The sequence below is a fragment of the Lynx canadensis genome, chromosome B4 (assembly GCF_007474595.2).
Source record: "Lynx canadensis isolate LIC74 chromosome B4, mLynCan4.pri.v2, whole genome shotgun sequence".
Taxonomy (NCBI): domain Eukaryota; kingdom Metazoa; phylum Chordata; class Mammalia; order Carnivora; family Felidae; genus Lynx; species Lynx canadensis.
In genome coordinates this window covers 125,355,531-125,375,062 of record NC_044309.1, presented here as the reverse complement: position 1 = coordinate 125,375,062, position 19,532 = coordinate 125,355,531, and the positions used below count along the sequence as shown (strand labels likewise).

Sequence of the window (19,532 nt, the reverse complement as noted above, 5' to 3'; positions counted from 1 at the left end):
CAGTCCCGCGGCAGGCCCCAGGTTCAGCCTCCGGGCCTCCCTTCCTCCCCGACTCCGCCTTTCCTCGGCGAGCGCGCGGGGCCGGGGTCGAGGCGCCCCCCCCCCCACCTTGGGGTCCTCCGCCGAGCACAGCCGCCCCAGCCGGAGGAGGGGGCCTCGGAGGCGGGGTGCCAGCCCCGGCGGGGCGGGAGGGGTGCGCACTGCGGTGGAGGGGCCGTGACTCACCGCCTGTAACCCAACACCCGCCCTGCTCCCCTCCCCCAGCCTCTCCTCCGTCTCCGGCCTGGCGGCCGCGGCGACACCTAAAAGAAAATGAAGGGGCGCCCGGGCCCGTGGCGCCCCCGGCCGGATCGCGAGCGGGCCCCGGCGGCCTCCGGCTCGGAGCGCTCCCGCTTCCCCCGTCTCGGGGCTCGGCGAGCCGCTGCCGCCGCCGCCGCCCGGGCGCCAGCAGGCAGGGAGGCCGAGCGGCCGGAGCAGGAGGCGGCGGCGGGAGCGGGCCCGCGGTAGCTGCGGCGGGCGAGCCCGGGGAGGGGGCGCTGGGGCTTGGAAGCCCCCGGGCCCCGGCCCGGCCGAGCGAGGACAAAGCCCCCTGGCCGCCGCTGCGGCCTACCCGGCGCGGCACAAAGGGCGAGTCGCGACACGCACCCATCCCCCTCCCAGCTCGGGTGGCCCGGGGCCCCGGGCGGCGGCGGGGAGGTGGGGAAGCCCCGGCCACGCCGCCCCTCGCTCCCCTCCCCCGGGGCCGGCCGAGCGCGCCGCCCCCGCCCCCGCCCCGTCTGCGCGTCCTCCCGGGGAGGGGTCGGGGGGCGCGGCGCCCCACATAACACTCCCCCTCCTGCGCTCGGAGCCACCCCTCTCCCCTCCCTCCTGCAAACACCGCCGCCTCCCCTGCCACCGCCGCCACCTCGCCTGACGCTCCGCAGCTCGCCGCGGCCGGGGGGCGGTGCGCGGACCGTGCGCGCCAGGGGCGCCAGATGTGCAGTCGCCGCTGCCGCCAGTGACTGAGCCGCAGCCCGAGCGGGATCGGGCCGCCTCCCCGATGCTGCGGGGGCGACCTTGAGCGCGCCCCGGCTTCCTCGGCGGGGACCCCGACACCGCGAGCGCCGTGCCCGGTCCTGCCCTCTCCAGCCCGGCTCGCCCCGTGTTCGGACATGGAGGGGGCCGCTGCGCCCGCGGCCGGGGACGGCCCAGACTTGCGGCCGGGGGCGCCGGGCTCTCCCCCGGAGGCGGTGGCGGGGGCAACCGCAGCCCCCGCGGTGGCGGCGGCCCCGGAGCCCAGGAAGCCGCACGGGGTGAAGCGGCATCACCACAAGCACAACTTGAAGCACCGCTACGAACTGCAGGAGACCCTGGGCAAAGGCACCTACGGCAAAGTCAAGAGGGCCACCGAGAGGTTTTCGGGCCGAGTGGTGAGTGCGGGAAGCCCCCGGGGGCGCGGGGTCGGACGCGGCGGCGGAGCCAGGGCGCGCGGGGCGGGGGTCTTGGGCACCGAGACTCTCTCGTCGGAGAGCGGCTTCCCAGGAACCCCCAGACAGACTCCTCACTCTCCCCAGCTCGCCGTGGCTCAGGCGTGTCTCTCTCTCTCGAAACACTTGTTACATCCTGTCTGCGCATATTTTGGGGGTTTTTCTCCCAGCAGCAAAGTAGTGTTTATGATTTGCAAACACTTTGCAACGTTGGGACCGTGGAGGTCTCCCTCGCGGGCACGCATTCAGACCAAGCCCTGGAATGCCTCGCTGCTCTAACTCCGAACAGACCCACATCCTCAGCGGGGTGCTGTGGTTCCCCAAGTCCTGTGTCCTGTAGATGAATGCGACCCCCCACTCCCACTCCTATTCCCCATCACCCTGGTGCTGCTGTAGCTGCAAGGGAGGGTGGGCTCCTGCCTCTGTTTTTTGTTTGTCTGTTTGTCTGTTTGTTTGTTTTGTTTTGTTTTGTTTGTTGTTGTTTGTTTTTAAAAGAGAAGGTTTGGGAGCAAAAGTTAAAGGCTGCTGCATGCCTGCGGGTTGTGACAGTTTGCCTCCGGCTTCTGGGAGGACTGAAATGCCCAGGGCATGGGTAGCCACACAGATGCCGAGTTGCAGCCGACTCCATTGCATTTCAGGTCCTGGTTTCAGGGCTACTGAATTGCGGGGTCTGGCCCAGCCGCCCCACTCTTCATGACAGCTGAAACCCTGCCAGGGTCCCAGCCCCATTTGCAGCTCCTTGAGTGCCTTGGGGTCTCTGTGTTGTCCTGAACTTGGTTTGTTGTCGTTTTCCTTTCTGCAGAACAGGCCCTTGAAATCCACACCGCTTGTGGCTAGAGGGTTGGGTTCAAAGTGACTGACTGTTGCAGAAAGATTTTGTGTGGTGTGTGGCAGAAAATTAACATGGTTCTTTGATTTGAAGCGTATCAGATGTATTTTAATCGATTTAGGGCCAAAGTCAGGAACTAATTACGATACTCCTTGCGTGCACTTTTGGGGGGTGTTTCGGGGCCCAGAGTTGCTTATACACTTAACAAATGACCACGGTGAAAAAGCAAAACGAACTGGCGAGGGAAGTGGCAGATTGATGTTGGTATTTTTCTTTTCGATCTCTACAGGAACAGTTCTGGTGGGGGTAGGGGGTACCAGTCAGAAAGTTTAGCCCCTCAATTCTCAAATATTTGGATACCTGGATAACTCCCGCATCCTAAGTTTCCCTGTTTGGGCTGATCCAACTGTATTCTATAGCTTAAAAAAAAAAAAGGGTCTGTGATAGGTTAATTGGAAATTCGAGACATTGTGCATTGTGTTTTGAAAGGCGTCTTCAGTAAACAAATCCTACAGCCAACAAGTGGTTCAGAATTCATTCTGGGCAGGTGCCACTTTTTTGTAGGTTGAAAATTCTGTAGAGACGGTTGTAAAGATGTACTTTGAGGAGCGCACTTTCAGGCTGAGAAACGTGCACTTCATTCATGCTTTTCTTCTGAGGTGATATTCCCCAGGCTGGATGTTGAAGAAGCAAGAAGTAAGCCTCGCTCCTTGCTCGTGTTGTCTTAATAGCTGTTGAAGAATCGCGCTGGGAAGCTGGGAAGCGGAATAATGAAAAACAGACGCGGCTGGAGCTGCAGGTTGAGGATGTGAGCCTGTGAGGGGTTGAGTGGTAAGGGTGTGTCTGGAGGACACAGAAGCCCGAATGCTGGGGAGCGGCCGCCAGCTGTTTGAAAGAATGAGAGCTCGTCTTATGGGAGACACCTTTCTGAGTTTCCCTGGGGCTTCCTGTCAAGCATTCGTCTTGCTGTCTGATCCACAGACGAGGCTAGAGTGAAAGGGATTGCATCAGGAGACGGGAGCCTGCCTTTCTCTTTTGGTGGGTGTCTTTCCCTTTATTTGCAGAAACGCTGAACATTCCGTCGGGATTTAGTTGGACGGCCGCTAGGGGGCGCCCTGAGAACGGGAGAAGCTCCTTTCTCAGCCGGGAGACTGAAGTCCTGCTCTCTTATTGTCCAGCCCTGGTTGTTTCCCATTGTGCTCTTAATTTCAGCTAAATCTCTTGTTTTACTAAAAAATTAGGTGAAGATTTTGAGTCTGGTAGCAGATCCCAGCTCAGAAGCTGGAAATCCTCAAACTGCTTTCTATTTGATACATAAACTTAAGAATGTTAGCAGAATCATGTGGTGAGAACCTTGCATTAACCAGATGGGAAAACTGAGGTTTGGAGATGGGAAGGCCTCCTTGGCCTTGAGTCCTCCCCCTGCTGAGCACAGTGCTCACAGATGGTGTAAGAACTTAAGTGAGAAACAGGAATTGTCAGGTGGAAAATTCCCTATGCCTGGCTGAACAGAAAATAAAACAAACACACAAAAAAATCAGTCAGCAAGTCGTTCTTGCCTGTCCAGCGCTTGGCGATTCAGAATCTGTCCAGAGCAGCAAGGAATTTTCATCTGAAGTGTGGACTTGGAGTTTGCTTCTGGTTCTAAGGATGCACCTTGCTTTTTGGGGTGCGGTTGAAGAAACCCGAGAGAGCACTGTCTCCGGCCTGCCTTTTCGGTCTTCGGGTAGCGTGTGAAGTGCTGTTTTATTTTCATGTGTGCCCACGTCCTCTCAAGAGGAGCAGAGGCTTGAAGCTGCTTGGCCTGTGAGAGTAGCTGGCGTCCCAGGTGGGAGATGCTGTGGAATCAGTGGGACACCCCCTCCCCCTGTTGAAAGCAGCTCAGAGGCAGACAAGTGTTTAAAAATGAAAATGTTGTGGCTTTTAATTGCACATCTGGAAGGGCCTTCGGAATCAAACAGAGCACTGCACAACACCGTCTTCTATGTTCTGTGAAAGCCACTTCCGAAGAGAGTTGCAGGATCCCGAGCTCAGAGTGGCCGACTCGGCCTGGCCTGGTCCAGCCATGCCCCCCTCTGATTCCCAAATGTGGTTTGTGGCCACTGCCTGAGGGTGTCAATGACACAAGGGCTCCGAGTGGCTTGTTCCGGAGATGAACACATCCGACAAGGAAGCACTCTCGCAGAGGGGCTGAGAGCCCTGGCCAGCATTCAAATCCTGACTTTTCGCCAGCTCTGTGACCTTGTGCAGGCTATGTTACTTTGAGACCTCAGCCTCCTCATCTGTAAAATGGGCTGGCAGTGGTACCATTTTCATGGACCTGTTGTAATAATTGAATAAAATCGTCTATAGAAAGCCTCAAAAAGTGAAATTCACCAATTTAGTTGCTTTCTTCTAGCAGATTCTTTTTTTTTCCTCATCTCACGTGGACTTTCATTTAGATTTTAAGACCATCAGAGGGACATGGTGCATTGGACAAATTAGCCTTGTATCACTCAGAGTGGTAGGGGAAATAATCGGCTTCTCGGCTTGATTAGGGAACACAAGGTGAACAGAAAAGTGCGCCCATGAGGAGCCGAGACAATCAGCCAGATTGTGATAGGATCTGAAAGCATTTCTACAGCCTTGAATTTGGGCTTTGTTTCTTGCACAACTTTTGTTTTGATACAGTTTTGGGCAGGGCTGCTGAGTGGAGCCCTGTGGCATAACACGGCATGCATTTTCTTTGAGCCAAACTGCCCGGACCTTCAGGCTGCTCAAACTATTGCCAAAAAAACCCAAACCCCAAAAACAAACAACATTTTGAGGAGAGGTGTCATGTGATCACCTCACCGTCAAGGGTTCGACTTTTCCCCTGCATCAGGTCATCTCTCCCGAGCCGGGGGGGCGAGGTCTCCAGGAGGGGTCTGGTCCGGGAGTGGCGGATCAGGGGGCAGAGTGTGCCCCTGGTTTGCCGCCGCGTTCCTGGCTGCCGGAGCTCTAGCTTGGGTGATGGGGCATCTTCACTTAGCAAAGGAACTGCTTTCACCAAAAATGGGTGTTTGAAACCCTAGCCCAAAGTTGCTCCCAGCCTGGTGCCGGGAAACTGCAAACGAGGGGCACAATGTAGTAAGCGGGCCTGCTGAGGCAGGTGACGTGTGGCTGTCCCGTGGGGGTGGCTGGGGTGCCTTATTGCATTTATGGCCCCAACCCACTTTCAGGGAGTAAAGGGACATTGGCAAACATGTGGTCCAAACTTCTCTTGGAGACGGGAAAAAGAAGGCATAGAATCGTTAAGTGATTTCTCTGCGGTTGCACAGCCAGGAAGTAACCGAGCTGGGTCTAACCAATCTGATTCTCACTTTGGTGTTTTTCCATCACTTGTTTAATAAATCTTTACTAGAGCAAGATGTGATGCTCACTCCTAAATAGCTCGTAGTCCAGTAGCAAAGATAAAATGTACTTACAAATTTTGAGCTAATTCTGTGCAGTTCAACCAAGAGTTATTACCATCTCCCCCGTGTTTCTCTCCGTGTGAAAGGCCGGGACACAGGCATGACTGAGACCCACGGGGCTACCCATCTGGTGGAGGAGGCAATAAGCAGTCACTAGGTCTGAGTACCTCCTTTGTGTAGGACTGGATTATATCAGGTGATTTTCACGTTGGAATGTAGCTCCCTGAAGCTTAGTACATTTCGCTGAGTTCAATCCTGGACAGGAACACCCCCTCCCCGATTGCCGCCGCTGCTGTGATTATTACTGGCCAATATTTTTGAAAGCTTGGGGTGTGACGTGCCATGCTAACTGCCTTACAGACATTTCCTCTCATCGAAGCCTTACAACAACCCTGAGAGGTGTGCAGTCTAGCTAGACCCATTTAACAGATGGGAAAAATGATGTTTAGGGAAGTTGGGTAACTTGCCCAGGGTCATACAGCTAAAGAATGTCAAGTAGTCGGTTTCGAAACCCGCTGCTGCTACAGAAACGGAGAACCTTCCTCATGTTGCACAATGGATGGCCTCTGGATTTGGGCGTGGTTCTTTGCTCATGGTGTCAAAAGACCAGCCATTGGGTGATTCTTTTCCCCCGGGGGGTTTCTTTGCGCTGTTTGGGAAGGGGCAGTGGCATAGTGGAGGATTAGCGAGGGCAGTTGATGTTCAAGATGACCCTTGATTTGGGTTTCAGGAGACTGAGATACAGGGAATTTCAGGCAAAGGGAGATTTTAGGGTGAGCGGGCCGTGTTGCTTAGGATGCAGGGTTTGTGCTGGGAGACAAGATTGACAAGATAGGATGGGGCTAGTAATAATAATATTTCATGACGGTAATAGCAGCTAATACTTTATGAGGGCTTATACCATGGGTCAGGTACATCGCCATGTACATATTACATTTTTTTTTTTAATGTTTATTTGCTTTTGAGAGAGACAGAGTATGAGCAGGGGAGGGGCAGAGAGAGGGGGAGACACAGAATCTGAAGCAGGCTCCAGGCTCCGAGCTGTCAGCACAGAGCCCGACGCGGGGCTCGAACTCACGAACATGAGATCGTGACCTGAGCCGGAGTTGGACGCTTAACTGATTGAGCCACCCAGGCACCCCCATTGCCACGTACATATTAACCGATTTAATTCTCATAATGAGCCCATTTTCTAGACAAGGAAACCGAGTCACCAACTGTGAAGGTCACACGCAGCTGCAGGGTCAGGGTTTGGACCCAGGCAGTGTGAACGCAGAGACCTTGACCATATCTCTTCCTCTAGGTGGGCTGACCTGGGTTCTGGTCGCAGCGGGGCTCTGAGCCCAGTAGTCTGGTGTGCTGGCTTGGAGAGGGGAGGCTAGCTTGGAGGTATTCGCAAGAATTGAGGTATGAGAAGATAAGGATCGGAACCGCGTTGATATGTCTGCTTCTGGCAAACTGCTTGTTGGGCCGTGAGTATGCTTTAATGAGTCAAGTCAGGGAGCTCTCCATCTGGACACACACTGAGTTCTTTGTTCCTCAAGTAGCCTCTGATTCTGGAATCCCTAGCGGGTCTGGAGAGGTCAGCTGGTTCACCTCCCCGCGTACAGGTAGAGATGTGCCCACACCGCACAGGACGTCTCACTTCCTCCTGGGAAGCCGCAGCAAAGGAGGATTGAGGCAAAGTATCTTTGTCTGTTGGGAAGCCCTGTCTTATTACCTCCTGTCACTGCCTCACGTAGTGCCAAGCGCATAGTAGGTCCTCAACAAAGTCTTGTAGGACGGAACTGAAGTGAATGCATTGAGCTAGGGAAGATCTTAGGAGATGGAAAGGCCGTAGGTCATCGTCTCTGACCTCAAGGAGCTTTCTGATTTGCTGGGAAGAAAAAACAACGGCTGGAAACGAATGGCCGGTTGCACAGCGAAGTCTGCAAAGCCAGGCAGACCATTCTCCGCACGGATTCCCTTTCTGTTACATGTGCTCAGGCGCTCGTTAGGGAGAGAGACGTCTGTCCAGGGCTTGTCGGCTTCCTGGCCGTGGCTTCCTGTCCTCAGTGGCTCTGGAGTCAGACAGCCTCAGTCTCATTTGTCTTTCCCACATGAAAGTCCTGGAGCATCTGTAAGTTATGATTTGTGAAGTATCTGTTTTAAAGCAGAATGCATTTATCATCGCGCTGGCCCAGACGACGCTACGCAGGGCAGGAATGAGAAGATCCCAGGCCCCAGAGTAGGAGGGGCTCGGCCAGATGACCCACCCGTGAGCAGAGTCTGGCTGTATTGATAACATTCTCTGGAAACAGCCCAAGAGCAGCCAGATGTTGACTTCACGGCGGCGCCCTTCGGTACACTCTTAACTGCGTTTTAAAATGGGGATGGCCAGTTCCACTCGTCAGCCTTCCCAGTGATGCAAACACACGTCCACACGGAAACGTGAATGCAAATGTTCCCAGTGGCACGATCCACAAGAGCCCTAAGTAAGAGCAACCCAAACATCCGTCAACTGATGAATGGGTAAATCAAACGTGGTGTGTTCTTTTTCTTTGTGGAATATTATATCTGATCCATTCCACAATTTCATTTATGGAATACTTATGGGTTATTATTCAACAGTGAAAAGGAATGAAATACTGAAACGTGCTGTAACACGGATGAGCCTTGAAAACATTATGCTCAGTGAATGAAGCCAGTCACAACAGATCTCACATGGCATGATCCCATTTCTGTGAAATGTCCCAAATAGGCCAAACCGTAGAGACAGAAAGTAGATGAGGGGGTGCTTAGGGCTTGAGTAGGTTGGAAGGAAGTGGGGAGTAGCTGCTGACGGGCACGAGGTTTCTTTCTTGAGTAATGAGAATGTTCTAACATTGTGATGGCAGTTGCACAAATAGGGGCATATACCGAAGATCCCTGAGTTGTACATTTAAAACGGGTGAATTTGGTGGTATGAAAATTATATCTCAATAAAGCTATTACTAAAAAAACAAAACAGGGGCGCCTGGGTGGCTTAGTCGGTTAAGCGTCTGACTTCGGCTCAGGTCATGATCTCACGGTCTGTGAGTTCGAGCCCCGCGTCGGGCTCTGTGCTGACAGCTCGGAGCCTGGAGCCTGTTTCGGATTCTGTGTCTCCCTCTCTCTCTGCCCCTCCCCTGCTGTGCTCTGTCTCTCACTATCTCTCAATAATAAATAATGTTTAAAAAATTGAAAAACAAAACAGCAACAAGCCGGAGCTCAGGCGGGTGGGGGGAGTAAGGGGCTCGGGGGTGGAGGCCCATGTCTGTCAGGCCGCCAAGATTCCGGTCTGTGGGTCCACAGAAGTCTCATGCTAATGTTGTGCAAGACGAGGAAAGCAGTGACCTGTGTGCCGTGGCCACGAGAGCACCCTGGAACCAGAATGCCCGGATCCACGTTCCGTCCCACTGCTTGACAATTTTGTGACCTGGGGGTGTTACTCATCTCCTTTAAGCCTCTGTTTCCTCATCTGGGGCTTATGATGGTTCTTCTTCCCCAGAGTGTTGAGAAGATGGAAGAAGGTGCCGCGATGCGGCTGAGCCTTTAGACCCGTGCCTCACACATAGCGGATGCACAGATGCATAGCGGATGCAGCTGGGGCTTTTGCTGGTCTAAAAGGGCACATTTGTCTGAATTAGAAAATGGCGTCCCTCTAGGCGAGTGAATAGGAAAAGGCTCCCCTCCTGGCCTGAAGCAGCCCCAGACTGATGGCTCTGGGAGAACCAGATGCCGTTCACTTGTCCCTCCACTGGGCCCCCGGGTGTATATGTTCTGCACACTGCCACCTGGCTTACCTGGCAGTGGCTTTCAGTATTCTTATTAGCTGCCACTCATCGCTGCTCTGTGGCTGAGTGGTGATATTCAGACACGACGTACTAAAAACACATAACAAAGACACAACATATGCTGTGGGCTGACGTACCTTCTTTTTCTTTTAATCTAGTGGTAAAGCAGATGTATTGAATGAGTGCGTACTAAGTGCTCAGGACTGTTGGCAATTTCAGAGGAGAATATGACAAGTGCTGCCACCGAGATCCTGAGAACCTAGTTGGGGCGTGTGAGTAATACATCTGGAATAATCTGGGAACATGCAAGGTAGGATATCAGTGGGGTGTAGAGGAAGAAGTTCAGTGTCATCCCTGCTACTTGGCAGCTGAATGATCCTGAGCGAGCCACACTTTGTCTCCGAGCTTCTGTTTTCTCGTCTAGAAAGTGTGGCTGCCGGCATCCCACCAAGTGGGATTGGTAGGAGAGATAGGATTTGGAAGCTTCTGACGCAGAGCCTGGCGCCTAGCAGGCTCTTGAAAACAAGGGCTGGCGCTACTATTTTGGTGAGAAGTACCACATAGAGTACCCGGTGATCTTCTTATCTTGGATCATGACTCTCCCTGCTAAACACGGAATTTGCCACGTCCTTCAAGGTTCCCACCTGGGTGTCCAGACTCCCACTTCCTTATTACTCTGTCTCGGCCCTTGGTCCGTTCCCTTCAGGACATGTAAACTATGGGGCGCCTGGGTGGCTCAGTTGGTTAAGCGTCCGACTCTTGATCTCTGCTCAGGTTATGATCTCACAGTTCATGGGTTTGAGTGCTGCGTCGGGCTCTTCACTGACAGTGTGGCGCTTGCTTGGGATTCTCTTTCTCTCCCTCTCTCTCTCTCTCTCTCTCTCCTTCTCGCTGCCCCTCCCATGTGTGCGCGCTCTCTCTCAAAATAAATAAATTAAAAAAAAAAAAGAACATGTGAACTATGTGGGTTTGACGAATTGTCTGTGTATGCCCTCCCCTTCCTCCCCCTTTAGGAGGGAAGCAGGGGTGCCTTCTTACTCCTCACTGCATTCTGGCCTGTGGCCTGGTGCCCTTCCTATAGTAGGTGCTCAGTAAGAATGAATGAATGAATGAATGAATGAATGGGGAATGCAGCAGCAATCCTGAGAAGGGGGGCTCTGTGACCATGGGAGGCAGCAGGAAAGGTCCCTTGGGTCCCCACTCTCTTTCCTTTCTGGGTCACCCCCCTCCTCACCACTGTGTGGACAGGTGTGGAGAGCCTAGCATTGTCAGGTAAGTGCCTCTCTCTTGCAGCTCTGCACCCCTGCTGGAGAAGAATAGGAGGAGGGAGGAACCTGTTTCCCACCCTGGGCAGCTGCCCCTGCCCCCCCACCCCCGCCCACCCCCCACCACCTCCTTGCGCTGCTCCCACAGCCCCCCATCTGAGAAGCCTGGTGGTCAGCTCTGCAGAGGAGGCAAGCTTTAGATGCAAAGTGCATTTGCAAGATTTGCAAACCGTTTTCTCCCTGGGTTGTAAATCAAGTGCTTTAGGAATTGTAAACCGACTGGAGTGCAGAGTTAATGTATGTCTGGAAAAAACACCATCATGATTTGCCTTTTAAACTCAAGAGAAGAATTCCATGTCGCTTACTTTCATTAGAGATACTGAGACAGCATGAAGTTTCCCCGGGGACCGTGCTAGGAGGCATGTGTGGTAGGTTCCCCCTTCCCTGGGAGGGGAGGGGGACAGCCGGGTTCCAGTGTCTCAGAGCCCAAGGGCAATTTCCCAGTGTGAAGGAGGGAGCTGCTTCTTTGTGTTAGAATTTTCTAAGGGCCCCCTCCCCTCCCCCACTCCCTCCTCTGTGTCAAGCTCCTCATATTCAAGTGGCTCCAAAGCCACCAAGACCGCTGATTGCTGCAGGTTTGGAATCCTTGCTGGCCATTGTCTTTCCCTCATGCCCTGGGCTCAGCTCACGTGTGATTTGCCTAACTGCCAAGGGACATGACTGCCAAGGGACACTCTGTGTCTTCTACAGGATGGTGAAAAGGAAGTGGATGATCCAATCTATGGATCTGAAAGGGAGCATGGGGGCGGGTTGGGTTTCAGAGCCTGCCTGAACCTCCTGTGTAACCTTGAGATGGTCAGCCTGGCTCAGTTTCTTCATCTGTGACATGGGAATGGCTGTGGAGATAAATGAGCTGTGTGTCAAGGTCTGAGAAAAGTGTGTGGTCCACAGCAAACGCTCCTTAAGTGTTATTCTTGGAAGGAGCCCTCCTGGGAAAGGCAGGCCAGCGTGCCGGCTGTCCTTGTATCCCCGGCCGCCTGGGTGCCGCGTGTCACTTGAAGTAGGTACCCTAGTGTTGAGCCCCCTTTCTTCACCTGTAAATCGAGGGGCTGAGACAGACTGTTCTCCAGGTTCACAGGAAGAGAATCCTGGGATTCACTGAAGGAAATTGGTAAAATGTAGATTTCATTTCCTGCTGCTTGGTTTTTGGCCAAAGGACTCCTTGTTGCAGGGGAAGGGAAGTGTCTTTATTTCTCAAAACTCTTTTCCGATTGTCTGGTGCAGGCTTTGACAAGTGTAAGGAGACTTTTCCCATGCGGAGGGCCATTACCTTCCCAGTTCTCGGATCCCATTGGATCTGTATACACTCCCCTTCAGCTCAAGGCAGGCACCGCTTTTTCAAGGATGTCTGTGAGGCAGGTTCTGTGCCAGATTCTGTGTGAGACAGAAAATTCTCACTTTTATAAATTTTTTTTTTAAACGTTTATTTATTTTTGGGACAGAGAGAGACAGAGCATGAACGGGGGAGGGGCAGAGAGAGAGGGAGACACAGAATCGGAAACAGGCTCCAGGCTCTGAGCCATCAGCCCAGAGCCTGACGCGGGGCTCGAACTCACGGACCGCGAGATCGTGACCTGGCTGAAGTCGGACGCTTAACCGACTGCGCCACCCAGGCGCCCCAGTTCTCACTTTTAAAGAACCTATCCGTTTTCTCATGTGGAAAGTGGGACGGTAATAGCAGAACATGCCTCCTAGGTGGATAATTACCTTGTAATGGTTCTTAGTAGAGTTGAAGGTGAACTTTTCCTTCAACTAGCAGAATGAGTGGGAGGGAAGAGGCTAACACTCCATTGAGTAGGTGAGCTCCGAGCCCAGCATGTGAATGTGTTTGGATGGAAAGGCAAGGCAAGGATGTGCTCACTCTAGGGAGAACCCCAGCTTGCATTTTCTTCGTGGTCATAGGATATCTGTTTCCCAGGCAGAATCAAATGGGACGTCCAGGGGACGCCCGGGTGGTTCAGGCAGTTAAGCGCCCAACTCTTGATTTCTGCTCAGGTCATGGTCTCGAGGTTTGTGAGTTCCAGCCCCGTGTTGGGCTCCGTGCTGACAGTGCGGAGCCTGCTTGGGGTTCTTTTTCTCTTTGTCTCTGCCTCTTTCTCTCTCTCAAAATAAATAAATAAATAAACTTAAAAAAAAAAAGCGACATTGAGGGAGGGAAACCTCCCTCATTACATGAATGGGCATGCGAGCAGCTGACAGCAGAAATCCTGGAGAGGGGAGGAATTAAGTGGAAATCTCCACTGAGACCCATCCACCTTCTCAAATGTGTAGGAAGGTTCAGAGCAGATGGAGGGTATGTTCCCTAACGGTCTTAATAGCGGGAAACATTTACTGGGTGATGAGTGTGTGTGCCAGGCGCTGTTCTGAGTTTATGCCTTCTGTCCTCTATCATCAGTGTGTTCATTTTGCAGTTGAGGAAGAAGAGTCTTAGGAAGGTCAAACGACTTGCCCAAAGTCTCAGAGCTGGGATTTAGGGCAGGGCTATCTGACATCAGGGTCATGGTCATAATCCCTCGGTTCCCTAGCCTTTCGTGGGATGGGACCTTGGAAGCTTCTGTAGCCCCCTGCTTTGGTTTTTTTCACCCACACACTGGATGGTGAACACCCACTGAACCCAGGCTCAGAGAAGTGGTCTCCAAGCTTGTGAACATGGCAATTGGTGGAACTTTGTTGCATAATCTCAACTAATTCAGTTATCCTTCTCGTTTATGTCCTCCCGGTGCCTAGTTCAGGGCCTCACGCACAATAAGGATGCAACAAATACTTGTTGAATGGCTGTGGGGTGTTAAGAGTCAGCGAATAGTGTCAGGAGTCTTGGGGTCTGTCCCATTCTTGCCACAACTTGAGCTGTGTGACCTGGGGCAAGATGTGTCCCTGCTAGGCTGCAAGATGAGGGCCGTCTGTAAGATGAGGGCTCTGGGACAGATTTTTTGTCAGGATTGATTATTCATTCAACAAACATTTGTCGAGGGCCAGCTGTGTGTCAGACACTGCTCTGCTCTGGGTGATAGTGAGAGAGTGATGGTCAGGAGATGGGGTTCCTGCTCTGCCAGAACCCCCTTCCCAGCCTCTTCCAGAGTCCGCATTCGGTGAGTCTGTGTGTCTTGTGCCCACGCTCCTCTGAAGTGGCGGTCACCGAGGCTTCCCTTGTCCCTCCACTAGAATCCCGGCTCCGCCAGGGCAGGGATTTCGTCGGTTTTCTTACCGATGAATCCCAAGCGCCTAGCCCCATGCCTGGCGAATGAATGGCAGTGATGTGCACGCACGCAGGCCCAAATGAATGATTCAGGTATCTCTCTCGCTAATAAAACCACTGCATGTGAAACTTCTGGGGCTAAAGCCCAAGAAGAAAATTAAGGCACAGAAGTACCATGTTCCAGGAAAAACTCCGTCTCTATAAAAGCAAGATGCAGCCAAGGTTGGAAAGGCAGGTTTATTATCTCTGCTAGCTGTGGGATTAGGGAGTCAGGCAGGATTCCTCCATTTGTCATCTGGTGATGCTTTTTGCAAACCACAGAGAAAACAAAACAAAAACAAAAACTCTGCCCCTCCGCCCCTCTCCCCTCCAGCCCCCCTCCCCCCCGCATGCCTTCTTTATTTCAAGCAGAAAACGCACTTGCTTCTTAAAACAGCTCATGAAGGAAAAAATTATAACAAATATCTTGCATTTCTCTGGTGGCGGCACAGTCTGAATTCCTTTCAGCCCCACAATGAGTTCTAATTTTATGAAATGTTTGGATTAGCCACCAATTTTCCGGTGGAATTTAGGAGGCTTGTCCTTGTCCTTATGCTCGAAGCGGAGAAATCTCATAAAATCCATGCAGTGTCTTGGGCCCAGTGGGACGTTCCAGCCAGGGACAGAATGACCGACCAACAACAGAGTGGCGGGGCCGGGAGAGATGTCTCTGGCAGCCGTGGGCAGGCTTTGCGGGCGGTGCTGTGTTCCTGAACTGCAGTCTCTGGGGCTTGGCTGGGCTGCATACCTCTTCCAACTGATCATGGGCTATAAAAATTCCAGCCCGAGTACAATGCCTTGTACCTGACCTTGTACTTTCAATTCTTGGAGCCAGAGAACATTAGGGCATCTGGTAATTGGGTGAGAGGCATTTGATAACACATGGTGCTCTAAGCGCCCACCCCGCCTCCCCGCCCCCGTAGTACATATTGCCTGTGTTATCATTTCCCGTTTCCATTTCTTGTTCTGCCTTTAGACCTGCGCTGTCTAATAAGGACACATGTGGCTGTTAAAATTAATCACAGTTAAAACGAAAACTTCAGTTCCTTGCTCACACCAGCCCCCTTTTAAGTGGCTGATAACCCTGTGCGGCCAGTGCCTACCACTGGACGGTGCTGAAAATGTTTTTTCCATCACCATAGAAATTCCAAAGGGCAGCGCTGCTCTAGATGCGGAGTTTAATGGGAGAAGTGTGCCACCCCCTTAGTTGGCATTATTGGCTCCATACTCAGTGTTTGTCACTCTCTGTGATTATCTCTGAGCGACCTCGTTCATCATCTCTTCTGTATCTTGGGTCTAGAACACTGCCTGGTATGTTGTAAGCACCCAGTAAAGATTTTTAGGATGAATGAAGTCTGATTCAGCATTGGTCTGCATGTGCCTTACGCATAGGGGGCCTTCAGATAATCGAACCAACACTTAAGAGGATTGTAATCATTGAATGGATTCACCTGGTGTTTGTTGAGCACGTACTGTGTATCGGGCGATGCGGGAGGCTCCGGGGGTGATACAGACACGGATCCTCTAGCTTAGCCGATCCAGCGGTTCTTAAATTTGTGGGGACACGTGAATCTCCTCTGCTTGTCGAAATGCACCATCCTTGGCATGTACCCCAGAGAATCTGATCCAGCACGGCTGGGGTAGGACTTAGGGGGACCTGGGAGTCTTTAGCATTGTAACCGAGCAACGCAAGTGAGCATGGTGGGATTGGTTCGTGGTCTCTGCTTTGAAAAACACAGCTCTGGACAGTGGGAAGCTAGTTGCTGCATTTGTCTGGGTACACCACCCCACGTTCTTCAGCGCACACCTTTTCTTGCGGTAACCGGAGCACCCTATGACCTTGGGGTTCTTCTATCGGGCCTGAAGCTTGAGGTCTCTTTGCCTGATATCCTCCCATGGGGTAATAATAATGGCAAACAGTTACGGAGCAGCGATCGTGCCTGGCTGTAGCCTAAGCGTGTTAAATCACTGACCTAAGTTCATCCCCGTGCTAACCCTAAGAGGTGCACACCATGGCTCTTCCCATTTTACGGTGGCTAGACTGAGGCACAGAAAATGAAGTCACTTGCCCACGTTTGCGGTACCCGTAGATGGAATTCAGACCCTGAAATGCTGTGACGCCGCTGCTCAGTCACTGGGCTTTGAGCAGCTGTCTCCTGAATGTTGGACGGGCCTTTATATCCTTTTCTGCCAGTTGCTTGGAAGCGAAGTTCAGGTGTGTTGATGAAATGCCTGTTTAGGGGATTAACATCTGTGGCCATTATGAGCTCTGTTGATCTACAAATGCCCATCCCTGGCCTCGAGGAGCGGAATTAACTCACGCCATTTGTCAGATATTCCCTTGAGCCCACTACGTGCCAGCCCTGCACAGTACCGCCAGGTGGAAGGGACTCGCACTTGACCTAATGGGGGACACGAGGGATAGGCAGGGGCTTCCTGAGAAAGTGTCACACCCAGGATAGGCTTTCTTCTGGACAGGGAACGCAACGTACATCTTAAAAACTAGGTGTTCCCTCATTTTGCTGCGTGTGATGCTTGCTGTTTTACATAGTTCCGCTGTATGCCTGTGTCACCCAGTAGGGCCTCTGTGTGTGTGTGTGTGTGTGTGTGTGTGTGTGTGTGTGTGTGACAGGAGTCTTTCCCCCACCATTTTTTAACCACTTAGAAATTCAGGAAACCCCTTAGAGTGGGGAGCGGCCCAGAATTCTCGACTCACTTGTGAGAGCCTTGGAAGACAGACACTTAGAGAGAAAGATAGACACCGACAGGTACTCCCTATGTGCCTCCTACAAGACACACTGAAGGAGGGAAGCTGACACGTGACTTCTCATTTCAAGCAGCTTTGTCATGGGGTGATGGTAACTACCAATTTGCAGTGAAAGAAGAGTAGCTGATCTGCCCACGGGGTCAAGGCAGCACCTGGGTTAGCTCCGGTCCATCCGACCCCGCTGAGGGCAATTCCCACTACACCCCTTGTTCTCAGTCCTGGCTGAGCAGTGGAATAACCTTTTGAAAGCTCTCTGGAGATGGGGCCTGGGCATCGGCATTTTTTAATGGTCCCCCAACGTCGCTGTCATGCAGCGAGTTGAGAGCCCCTGGCCGGCGCATGCTGAATGCAGAGGTCCGAGGGTCTGTACTCCTGAAGATGCCCCCGTTGGTGCCTGGCCAAGTGGGGACCTTCCCCACAAGAAGGCAGGTCCCCTCCCCGAGCCTTTCCACCGGTTTGCTTTCTCCAGGGAGGAGTGGTGTGTCGGAAGCCATCCCACTGGACCTGGGCCGGGACCTTTTGCTCTGTTGCATCAGAGGCTGCCCGTAAATCGGCAGCTGGCTTGTTTTCTTTCTAGGCCCCAGTTGTAGCGACCTTTGTGTGTCTGTTTATTTCAGGGAAATAATTCCATCCTGCAAAATCAATTCCCTGGGGGCTACAGAAGTACATTTGGAGGGACTTCTTTTAGTGCGGGTGACCTGAAATGTCCTCTTGAAAGAGGCCACAGCTGGTCCCCTTCTCCCAGCCCCTTCTCACTCTACCCTCTGACATTGTCCTCTCGACCTCTTGAGATTTTGAAGGTCTAATTGTAGTTTTCTTACTTACACATATCTCTGCATAAGGCCTATTTGTTAACACTAATAATAAAAGTAATTTGGAGCACTTAGCAGCACTGGGCACACTGCTCGGCATTTTCTGTGTGTTATCTTATTGTATTTTACCTTTTCCTGGCAGTGAGAGAGTAAAGTTTGCTGTCTAGGGCTTTTGATCCCTAGCATGGAAGGGCTTACAGTCATGTCATGATTTGCTGGCCTTGTCGGAGGATGAAGCGTTCCATGGACTGTAGAGGTCGCCATATTGGGGCAGTCGACTTGGCGGGGATGACAATGGGTAGTTGGCTGATTGCACAGAGGGTGTAGGGAAAGCAGAGGGTAGTGCTACAGCCTCTAGTGTTCAACCTACCTTGAGCCTCAGTCAAAGAAATGGAGAATACGGGTTAATCTGATGCATCGGGTAAGTGGACATACTGAGTTACCATAGAGAACTCTAAGTGTATTTTTGCAGGTAATTGAAGCTCACCCATTGAAGAGCCAGTCTTTTAAAAAATTATAGCCATTTATGATGGAAATCTCTTATGCTTTCTTTCCTTCTTAAAACAAAGTACCTTGAAAATAAGACCTTTTATTTTTTTTGATGTCTTTGGGGAACTTCTGAATGGTCCTCAGAACTTTGTTTTGGAGTTCTTGTGTCTGCTATTTATAGTTTGTCTGCTTTCTTCCTCATCAGCTTTCATTGCTTTTTGTGACCTTTTAAATGATAAAATTCTTCTTCCCCTATAGCAAAAATAATGCGTGCCCAATGCTGAAAGCTCACACAACACAGAAAAGTTAAAGATTAAAGTTGTCCTGTCTTGATTCTATCGGTGAGGCTGCCTCTGGCGGCCTTCTACTTCCATTTTTCCACTTCCCCAAAGATTTGCTGTGACCACGCTTGTTATAAATATTAGTAGGAGAATTGTGGGTTACCATCTGTGGGGGCTCAGTGCATGGATTCGATGACATTTCTTGGGTGGCTTTCCTAAGGGTTTATTTCCCTTCCTTGTATAATCTTCACAGCTGAACAGGCCCCAACGGTGACTTTAGTGAACTTCCGTTTTCTCCTGTAACAGGATGAACCATTGTGGGGGGCGTAGGGCTGGCCAGGGTCACTCAGGGAGCCCGCGTCCAAGCTGGGTCCAGTACATTTTCCATTTCACCGTCTCCCTGTGTTTGCGGGTTAAAGGATACGTGGCGTTGGAATGAAGGAGATGCTGCTGTATTTGAATAACTAAGACCAGGAAAAGACCTACCTTGGAGGGGACTCCAGTGACAGATTTTTAAACTTCTTTTCTGCGGGAGTAAGTAGCAGAATGTGGCCTCCTGTTCGGCACACCAGACCCACTCTCTGTTTGAACATCAGTCTTAGATTAATACCGAGATGGACTCAGAAACACACTTGAAAGCAACTTGCATTATTATCCGTACATAGCTTACATTTTATGACCTGCTTAAAGATGCAGGGAGCATAAATCTTGGGGACGACTGTCTTATTTACTTGTTCGTCTTTTCTGCAGATGGGATGCTTGCATCAGAGCCGGGCTGGCCTCAGATGTCTGATCCAGGACATTTTAGCTGAACTGTATGAGTCCATTAAACAAATGTAAGGGTTTTTGGGAAAAAGGGCTGTGTCTCAAACCAAATGTTTTACATAGAGAACATCTGGGGAATATTGGTATTTGTGTGTACAGTACATCAGAAAGCAGCTTGGTGGGGCTCAGCTGGGATGTTTCTGGCCTGTGGTTGCTGGATTTGACAGTTTTGTTGTAAGGGAAAAGTTCTTATGAAGTGTTGCCATAAAGGCAAGGCTCGCTCCAGGAAGGGCTGTCCTTGCTTAGCCGCGCACTCAAATTGTTCTGATTAGCTC

The 19,532-nt window shown here is 51.8% G+C and overlaps 1 protein-coding gene across 2 annotated transcripts in view; it reads left to right on the top strand.

Annotated features, from left to right (window-relative positions):
* Positions 1 to 1,007: 1,007 nt before the first annotated feature.
* Positions 1,008 to 19,532, top strand: part of NUAK1 (NUAK family kinase 1) — a 72,810-nt gene continuing 54,285 nt past the window's right edge. The window contains exons 1-2 of one of the 2 annotated variants that reach the window (XM_030320434.1): positions 1,383 to 1,409; positions 9,682 to 9,795. Coding sequence is in view for 1 of the 2 variants with exons in the window: in XM_030320433.1 (XP_030176293.1) it covers positions 1,152 to 1,409 (258 nt within the window). In the remaining variant the exon portion in view is untranslated. Of the gene's footprint in view, positions 1,410 to 9,681; positions 9,796 to 19,532 lie in introns of both variants that reach the window. The other variant, XM_030320433.1, reaches the window with a different exon arrangement.